Here is a 10007-nt window from a genome sequence, read left to right on the forward strand (position 1 = left end):
GCTAGAGGCAACACCAAGGGGGCGGGGTCTGCCTCCTGCAGCAGCAAGAGGAAGGCTGATCTCTAACCTCCTCCCTTTCCTGCCCTCCCTCTCCCCTGCAGGCCCCTCTGGCGCAGCCGGAGTCCCCGACCGCCTCCGCGGGGGAAGACGTGCAGTCCCTGGCCGACTCGCTGGACTCGGACCGAGACTCCGTGTGCAGCAATTCCAACAGCAATAACGGCAAGAACGGCAAGGAGAAGGAGAAGCAGCGCAAAGACAAGGACAAGACCCGCGCGGACTCTGTGGCCAACAAGCTGGGCAGCTTCAGCAAGACACTGGGCATCAAGCTGAAGAAGAACATGGGTGGCCTGGGCGGCCTGGTGCACGGCAAGATGAGCCGCGCCAACTCCGCCAACGGCAAGCACGGAGACGCGCCCGAGCGCAGCAAGGAGAAGAAGGCCAAGGCGCGAAAGGGCAGCAAGGAGGAGTCGGGCGCCTCGGCCAGTACGTCGCCCTCGGAGAAGACCACGCCGTCGCCCACGGACAAGGCGGCGGGCGCGTTGCCGGCCGACAAGGGCGGCGGGCCCCGCGGCGACGCCTGGAAGTACAGCACAGACGTGAAGCTGAGCCTCAACATCCTGCGCGCCGCCATGCAGGGCGAGCGCAAGTTCATCTTCGCCGGCCTGCTGCTCACCAGCCACCGGCACCAGTTCCACGAGGAGATGATCGGTTACTACCTGACCAGCGCGCAGGAGCGCTTCAGCGCAGAGCAGGAGCAGCGGCGCCGCGACGCCGCCGCCGCCGCTGCTGCCGCCGCCGCCGCCGCCTCCACAGCCAAGCGGCCGCAGCGCAGGCCGGAGGCCGAGGGCGCGCCCGGCCCCGAACGCGCCTCGCCAGGCCCGCCGGCCGGGCAGCCCACGCAGCTGGTGCTCAAGCTCAAGGAGCGCCCAAGCCCCGGGCCCGGAACCGGCTCCCGGGCGGCACGGGCCGCGGCAGGCGGTTCGGCTTCCCCAGTCCCCGGCGGCAGCGCGCGGCGCGCGGGCGCCAGCGGACCGGTCCCCGGCCGCAGCCCCCCGGCGCTGGGGCGCCAGAGCGTCATTCACGTGCAGGCGGCGGGCGCGCGGGACGAGCCGTGTGTCCCAGCTGTGGGAGCACTGCGGCCGTGCGCCACGTACCCGCAGCAGAACCGCTCGCTGTCATCACAGAGCTACAGTCCGGCGCGCGCCGCCGCCTTGCGCACAGTCAACACGGTAGAGTCGCTGGCGCGCGCCGTCCCAGGAGCCCTGCCCGGGGCGGCGGGGGCGGCCGAGCCCAAGTCGCAGACCTACACCAACGGCTTCGGCGCGGCGCGCGACGGCCTGGAGTTCGCCGACGCCGACGCGCCGGCCGCGCGCTCGAACGGTGAGGGCGGCCGGGGCGGCCCGGGGGCGGGCCCCGCGCAGAGGCGCTGCCAGCGCGAGAACTGCGCGTTCTACGGGCGCGCCGAGACCGAGCACTACTGCTCCTACTGCTACCGCGAGGAGCTGCGGCGGCGGCGCGAGGCGCGCGCGGTCCGGCCCTGAGCGCACGGCCCGGCCCTGCCGCCGGGCTGTCCTCTCCAAGTTGTCGGTGTCTCCTCTGCGCCCTGGTCCACCGGGAGGCCGGCGATCCTCTGTCCGTGCTGTGTACGTGTTTGGTCAAACGTTCCTAATGGTGCCTGAACCTACACTGACGCCACTCAGGTAGTAGACGGATAGGAAACAAGTCATACTGTTGGAAGTGGGTGTGCTAGCTAGCATCTGCCTCGTACCTGTGGAAACTCAATAGCCATTGCAAGGGTATTTTTGTTCCTCGATAAGAGAAATAAAGAAATTTGCAGCCCTTTGTTTTTAGAAGGGAGTGTTTTACATGCCTTTTTTTTTTTTTTTTTTTTTTTTTGGCTTTTTTTTTTTTCCTAACCCGGCGACTGACCTCTTCCATGTAGCGGTCACCTGCGTGCAATCATTGCCACCCAGGGTTTCGAGGCGAACGCGCGGCCCTGGGACCGCGGCGGCGGCTCTGCCTCGGGCTTCCACCTGTACCCTTCCGGGGCCCCTGGAGGACAGGGCGCTCGGCCGCCCGCTGGCGCCCTGGTGGTCTCTCTGGCCCCTTAGGAATACGCGGCTCCATCTCATAAGCAAAACCTCCTCCCACAGCCCCCGGCTCGAGCGACACTCACACTGCCATCTAAGCCACGGGCGTCTGTAGGCTGGGCACGGGACAAGCTACCTCGCGGGGCGCGGTGATGTGTAGCGGTCGCTCCCGGTGCGGGGCAGCTCAGGTGACAGGAGCTTTCCAAAGACACCGTGGGGCCCGAGGGCAAGGTTCCGAACTCAAGATTTGGAGTTGCCCATATATGAGCAAAGATGACAGCCTGATCACATTTCTCCTTCGAAGACCCTTCCCCAGTGAACTGTCGCCGGAGGGGCCCCTCGGAAGCTGCCATCGGTGCCCCAGGAGAGAGGCGAGGACTTGGCCTTGCGGTCACTGTGTAACCCCCAACTAGGCCGCCCTGAAACGCGGCCCGCCCCTCTTTCCAGAGGGGAGGGACTGAGGGCCGCAGGGGAGGAAGCCCACCCCCACCTCCACCCGCATCTGTCTGGGGTCAGCCAGGTGGAGGCGCACCGCTCCCGTCGGGGTCCCCTCCGCACGGTGGTTCCAGAACATGTTAGGGGCAGCCCCATCCCTAAGCGATCCCTATATTGGTGCCTCCTTACATTCCTTGAGGGAAAAAAAAAAAATGTGTCCTTAGCTACCCTGTTCTGAGCAGCAATATGCAGCGTCTTCCTTCCAAGATTACCTCTGGAGAATACCGTTCTTGGCCAAGGACACCGAGGCGTTAAATCTGCCTCTCTAAGGAAATATCTTGTTTCCAAGAAATACAGAAATGATGGGTAAAATCCTCACTAGCAAAAGAATCCTTTAAAACCTGTGAGAGCCTTAGAATAGCCTCTAATAATCCCAAGAAAGAGAGAAAGCGCCCAGCTTCGCTGGGGGTGTATCTAAAGAAAACACGGGAGGCAGATCATCTCTTCATTGGAGCCAGCTTCTCCTTCTCCAGAAAGGAAGCTTTTCCCCGACAAAAAGAGCAGCAAAAAAAAAAAAAAAAAAAAAAAAGATTTTTTTTTTACTTGTTTGAATTATTATAATAAACTAATTTGAATATCTCCTGTGAGTAATTCATTTTTGTTTTTAATTATCCACAGCAGGTGGAGTTTTCAGTCATTTATTCAAGTTTTACATAAGTGGTTCCTTAAAATTATTTATTAAATAGGACCTTAAATTTTTTGGAAGTTTTACTGTTCATGCTAAACAATACTTTCAATGTGTGGTAATCACTAACATTCATGTCCTTCATATTACTGGGGTTTCTTTTGTTGAAAGAAAAACAGTTTTTTTTAAAAAATCTCTCATCAAGAGGGTTTGTGGCAGCTTTTTGAACTGATTCTTCACATCATGCTGACCAGCTGCTTTGCCGTCCAAAGCTGTGAGGTCACAGGAAATAAATACTGCTTCACATGTAGACACCGGCTTCTGCCCTGCATCTCACAGAAGGTGGAACAGCCAGCTTGGAAAGTTCTTCCCTGTGCATTCATAAACCAAACACATATGCACAACAAGTCAAGGCAGAAAGTAATCTCGTGTTTGTTTTTTAATTTTTTAACATGAAAACAGCCAACCAGAAATTTCCAAAACTGGCTATGCAAATATTTTATCTTTCTCATGCTCTCCTCCAGGTTAAAAAAAAAAAAAGAGAGAGAGAAAGAAAAAAGGCAAACTGAGATTTAAAAGTCTATTTGTAGTACAAGAGGAAGAACCAGGCAGTGTAATTTGTACGTATTATCAAAAACCAGTGATCTGTTCTAGCTCCTCGAATTTCAGTCACCTCTACCCTACCCCCATCTGACATTTGTGCCATAAATAAGCCTGAGATCCAACCCCAACCCTTGCCCCCAGGCTCCTCCTCTCCCCCCAGAGTAGACGACCCCAGTGTCTCTCCATGTGGTCACTAGCCGCTCCATGTGCGGAGCACCTGTGGGTATCGCTCCCTGATGGAGGACAGGGTGCCCTTGGTCAGCATTGTTTACAAACAGCCATTTCCTCTTATGAGAGATCTGGATCTATCCTTCCTCTAAACAGTGTTTAAAACAGAAAGCCCACTGTTGCATCAAATGTGCTGGTCCAGCCCCTCCTTGTTCACAAGAGTTTTACCCCTCATCCCTGGCCAGACATCTCTTAGACCAAATGAATTCATCAGGCTTCGCGAGAACCATTAGAAACGGCTGTGTTTTTCACATGTGGATCAAGAGATCCCTTAATGTCCTTCTGTGACCTGGGGGCCCTTAGTGGAGTGGGGGAAAAGGAAGTGGGTTGGGGCACTAGAGAAAAGGAAAACAGCCAGTCTATATTCTAGAAAGGCCATGAGCCCCACCAAGGCACAGGTCCTGGATGCAAACAGGATCCTGTGAGCTGTCTTCCCCTCCAACCTAGTCTGGCCAAACTTCCCTTTCTGGGAATGTCGGACGTCTCTAAGTGACAGCAAAATTCCAGAAGGAACCCCAGATACTTCTAAACCCCAGTGGAGATTATTTTAGTCATTTGCTTCACACTTTCTGCATCTGCGTGACCTGGGTATATGATTTTTTAAAACTAATATATTGTGAAAGGAAGACGTTTTTAAGTGTATTCTGTTTGTAGATTTTATGCTATGTTGATATTTTACAAGCCAAGTTTAAACTGTACTATAGAAATTATTTTTATATTATTTTCAGAATATGCCACAGAGCAATATTTTGCACCCTTATATTGTCACGGGGTTGTCCCCTTGGAGGGCTAAATTTAGGTTGGGTGGAGCTCCAGTGTGGGCTCTGGGGGATAAAACACCTTCTGCTATTTGTTCACATCTGATTTGAAAGTGGAACTGTGTGAATGTCTCTTCCTTTTTCCACGGAAAGCTCGATGCATTTCCTGTTCCTGGATTTTGTTACTGCACCTTTCCTCTTAAATGAGTACTTTCTATTCACTAAGTTACCGTGGACCTTTTTCTTACCTATCACCACCCAGTGGCTCCAGTGGTGTTCCGAAAAGTTGGGATGTATTACTTTACAGACTTCATGTTTTCCAGAGTGATTTGATGTGTTAATTCTGGTAGCATACCGTCAGGAATTTAGTGACTCAAGATCAAGGAGCACACCTCGGGGTGTGAAATGTTCCTGGTGGTGCCCACTGTCTCTGAGGCGGGGTCGTGGCTACATGACCCTCACCCCCTTGCTTAGCAACTACGAGCTTATTTTGCAGACTATTTTGCAGAAATAAACTTAACTGATCAAAATATATTTCACGTTAGTTAAGAGAAAAAGGGCTGTACCCATCAGTGGTGGGAAATTTGTGCGAGGTTAAAAAAAAAGGCTTTGCCAAACCATGTGTTTTATTCTCTGTGTCTTTCATGTTTACAAGAGATGTGGAGTAATGCGCGTTTGGGAGTGTTTCTTTTCTTTAGGATATGAGTCAGTTTTCCTCATTGTGGTGTGGACTTTACAAATTAAGGGCCTCGAGTGCTTTTTTTCTTTTTCTTTCTTCTGATGCTTCTAATAAATAAGAAGAGAACATGTGTCATGGTTGATCAGGCCCTGCCTCATCAGACCTTGCCTGCTGTGACATTGCCTCCATTCACAGTCTGATTCTGCTGTCACCTGAGCGCTGGCATGTTCAGGAGAGGGCCCTGCAGTGATTGGCAGCCCTGACACCAGGGAACAGGTGCCCCCTTCGAAAAAGCCTTAAAGCGGTGGCTCTCTGGAGACCTCCGGGCCACACCTTGCACTTCAGTCCTAACTGTAAACTCTCTTTGCTGCTGGAACTGGCTGCTTTGATGGGGGGCTCCAGGGTGATGAGGGGCACCCAGCTTCATTCTTGTTTCAGTCACGTCCCCCCAATCCACTCTCCGGTGGGGGTCCTGGTTCCCTAGAGCATGGTTCTAATGATGGGTCTGCTGATATGGGGGTGAGTCTAGGGTTCTTCATCCCAGGCACCCCCCAGTTGGGAAAAGTTTCATGATTGTTCTGAGCAATGTGCAAAACTGTCTGTTCATAGTTATGCAGGTAGCTTTGTTCCCCCAAACCAGTGCTTTCTCTTCACTCCACGCCCCCCAGCAGAGAATAGAGGGGGGGCTGCCCTACATGGACCCCTCGGGAATAAATGTGTGTGTAGTTTGTGCAGTGTCAAGATGCCAAGCTCCCCCCCATCCCGCTGTCCGCCACCCGGCTGACTTGGTACATACATCACCCAAGGAATAGCATAGAAACCAGAATCTCTTAAATAAAGCTAGCAATATTACTATTTCTGTTTATTTTGTAAAATAATTTGCTGAAATTTTCAGTTTTGCTACTTGATGATTGCAAAAACAAAGTTCTACCAACCCTAATTAGTGTACACAAAGTGCCCATTGCTTATCCTTTTTCATTCTTTCAAGAAAACATCTCAAGAGTACGAAAAGACATACACACACACTCAGTTCTTTAACATAGGATAGGGGTTACCACTACTTTTTAAAATATAGGCTGAATATGCTCAAGACGAAACTAGCCCATTTATTTTAAAGAGGATAAATTAGTGGAGCCAGTTCCTTGAGAACGTCTATGATAGCACAGACGCTGAAAGGTGACTTTAAATGAAGGGATAACCAGGTCCTTACAAAGACCACTCCCACCCCCGTACTTCTCCAACCTCTGCCCCAATGACCCAAGCCTGCCTCAGGGCCTTTGCATATGACCTTCTGCCTGGCATGTCCTCCGCTGACACCCATCCTCAGCCACATGTCTCACCCTTCACTATCTGCCAGTCTTTGCACCAATGTCACCTCTCAAGGAGGCCTTCCCCGACTTCTTTATTTAATAAGCCAACACATCCCACCCTCCTGCTGCCCATTTATCGCCACTTGAAGGCTGCATGTAAATTATCCATTCATTCATTCATTGTATGCCTCCCTCCAGCTCCATAACATGTAAGCTCCACGTGGGCAGGAATTTTTTGTATGTTTTGCTCATTGCTGTACCCCTGGTGCCTACAACAGCACCTGATATGTATTCGATGCTGGAGAAATACTTGTTGAAAAAAGATAATGAAATCAATCATTTGACAGCTTTTAAAAACCCTACAAGTATCAGTTTCAGTCTTTATCAAATAGAGATTCTATTCTTGCCCCTAAATGGGGAGAATTTTAGCTGATAAGGCAGCCTATGGTTCATGAAGACCAGATGCGGCAGTGAGTACCAGATCTGATGGTGGCAAGTATGCCATATAAAAACGCCTGCCCCAGTGGCCCTCCCTCACAGGGAAGGGACTCTGCTGTTGACAGAGGACCCTTTGGGATAGGCTGAGGTGTGGACAGTTTCCTCTAGGGCAGCTCTCATGATCTTGCCCCCTCCATGAGGTCATCGTGGGCCTGGACCATTCTGGAGAGGCCCTTATGATGGGTCCTTAGGATGCCGTGCCTTCAGTGTCTCCAGGGAGACAGGCCTTCCTTCCTTCCTAGAGCAAACTCGGTGGCAGCAGATGATTCAGCCAGGAAAGGGAGACAGCCCGACCACGAGCAGGACTCATTCTCATGTCACCAGAAGCAGGCCTGCAGAAGAAGGAGATGAAGGGGACTGTACTGACAAAGCTGGGGGCCCCCGGTTGCCCCCTTGGTCATGGGTGTGTCTGTGATGCATGGGGCAGAGCCCAGCCATTGCAGAGCCAAGCAACACAAAATCTTTGGGCCCAGCTCCCTGGTGGCCTCGCCCACAGGTGGGGGAGGGATGCTTCCCCTTCCACACTATCTGTCCTCTCCTGGCTGATCGTCCCAAATACCTGACCTTGGTGTTTACTTCTAGGTCCTTTGACCAATTGTGTTTTCCTCTAAGAGTTGTTGGCAAAATACTGTTACAAGCTTCTTATAGGACCCTTTTCCTACGGGGCCTGGTTAAAAAACCTTTGTCCTTCTCTTCTTCCCTTCCTGTGGTTTTGATGTCATTTCTCTGGGTGCCATACTTTAGGGTCCCTCATTTTGGGGGGTAAGAGCTCCCTCATAGCACTCCCTCGGCAGCTGCCCAGCAGACGGTGAGTGGGCCCACACAAGTGTGTCCCTCTGCTTGAATTGCCAAACAAGCTTCCTCTCACTGCTGCCCTGACAGATGGGGCAGGATGAGGGGGTGGTCCTGCCAGTCCTCAGAGAGGGCAAGCTTTCCAGGGCTGCCCCCTCGGACCTCACAAATTTTTCTCCAAGGCAGGAGAGCCCTGCAGCCCAGCCAGTTTTTCCCATCTACCTGGAATGGAACCCAAACACCTGCCTTGGAGTAATGATTTGGCAGGTGGGAGAGGGGCAGCTTGTCCCATTAACTTGTGACCAAAACTAGAGCACAGTTGGAGATGGACCGTGGCCCAGAGTCCACAAGGCAAACACCACCTCCCAGAGCCAGTCATCATTCAACATCCTGAGCAAGCCCTGGGCCCTCCACCAGCCACGGAGCCCTTAGAACCACAAGGGTCTTCCCTGGGTCTACACTCGGAGCCTGAACCCCGCTCACCCTCAGCTTTGACCAGCGGTCTCATTTTAACCGATGGGTGTTGATGTGTAATTGCTTGGTTCCTTCTCATATGCACTGGCAAGTGAATGTAGTTTCTCTGTTTCTTTCCCTTCCTTTTTTCTTTCACCCGTTCATTTGACTGATTTGGGGATGATATACATTACTTTGTTTCCCCGGTTTACTTATTACCAAGGAGGAAAGAAAACACTGAGGCAGAAAGGGGTCAGAAACCTTGTTACCTTGACCAAGTCGTCCTGGGCCCCTTTCTACCTGCAAGTGTTCCTTCTGATTCAATGCAAATATTCTTTTTCCATCTTGGTCCATCCATGGAGAAGCAACCCATTGTAAGAGCTTGTCTTTGGTGGTTGGGTTGTTACTTTGTAAAGTATTAAAGCACTAAACCAATTTTTGCAATATGTAGTAAATCTTGCTTTCATTTTGGAAAACTTCCAGTAATGACTACTACTGCACTTTTTATAGAAGAACTGTATTTCATTTCTTTCTTTTATGAAAGATTATTTCAAGTAACAATAGCTCTGTAATCTGTGTGATACGGCTTCTCCATTACTTGACATGGAGAGAAGCTTTGATGCCTACTCAATAAAATTAACATGTTTGTAAAGCACTGGCTGGTCCAATTATTTACCCACTCCTGTGTCCCTGGTAATACATCATCTAAGAAAAGTTTTTGGCTCAGATGAAGAGGATTTTAACAAGGATCCATCCTCACCCAAATTTAAGAGTTCTTCCATTCAGAAGAGTTGTAAAACCAGCAATTTTATTATGTGAGACAGAGATTTCTGTCAATGGTCAGGACACTTTCTGTCAGAAAATAATAGAACTTCCCTTAATGTGTGTTTGCCAGACATCAGAAAGAAGGCAACTGGGAGGGCAAGAGAATGACAGGATTTTAAGGTGGGGTTTTATTTGTGCAAGTTTTTCTGTTCAGGAGAGGCACGTGTCTGTAAAAGAAAGTAAGTGGGCTTTCCAGAGACCCCGATGAGGTCCAGGGAGGCAGGCCTGTCCCAGGCAGGTGACGGGCCCCCGGCACAATCAAAGCCATGTGTCTCTGGGTGCTGGGGTGGGGGCCGTGGTGGTGGTGGTGGTGGTGGCCACTGTGCACTGTGTTCTGCATCAGGCGTGTTCTCGGCTTCATCGGGTTCTATCCAGGCAACAGCCCTGTGAATTAGATGTCAAAATCCCCATTGTGTAGACAAGAAGTAAAATTTGGCGAGGTAAGTGGTGAAACCTAGATTCCAGCTACAATTTGCCTGATGGAAGAACCCGAGCTCCAAGCTGCAGGGCCTCCCAGGAGCATCTCCCAGCCTGTCCAGTGGGTTGACTTGACCCACAAGTCTTCTCACTTGGAGAGTGTGGGTGGCACGGTTGGGGAAGGAGAGGAAAGATGCTTGGCTGGCCTGTAAAATGTGCTGTGGTCCTGGGATC

The 10007-nt window shown here is 51.5% G+C and overlaps 1 protein-coding gene across 3 annotated transcripts in view; it reads left to right on the forward strand.

The window, feature by feature from the left end:
• OTUD7A (OTU deubiquitinase 7A) overlaps window positions 1–9186 on the forward strand; it is a 380724-nt gene extending 371538 nt beyond the window's left edge. For all 3 annotated transcript variants that reach the window (XM_043922484.1, XM_043922486.1, XM_043922483.1), the window contains one exon: window positions 102–9186. In XM_043922484.1, the coding sequence (XP_043778419.1) occupies window positions 102–1541 (1440 nt within the window). In that variant the 3' untranslated portion in view covers window positions 1542–9186. The remainder of the gene's footprint in view (window positions 1–101) is intronic.
• Window positions 9187–10007: the final 821 nt, after the last annotated feature.

Source organism: Cervus elaphus, chromosome 13 (assembly GCF_910594005.1).
Source record: "Cervus elaphus chromosome 13, mCerEla1.1, whole genome shotgun sequence".
Taxonomy (NCBI): Eukaryota; Metazoa; Chordata; class Mammalia; order Artiodactyla; family Cervidae; genus Cervus; species Cervus elaphus.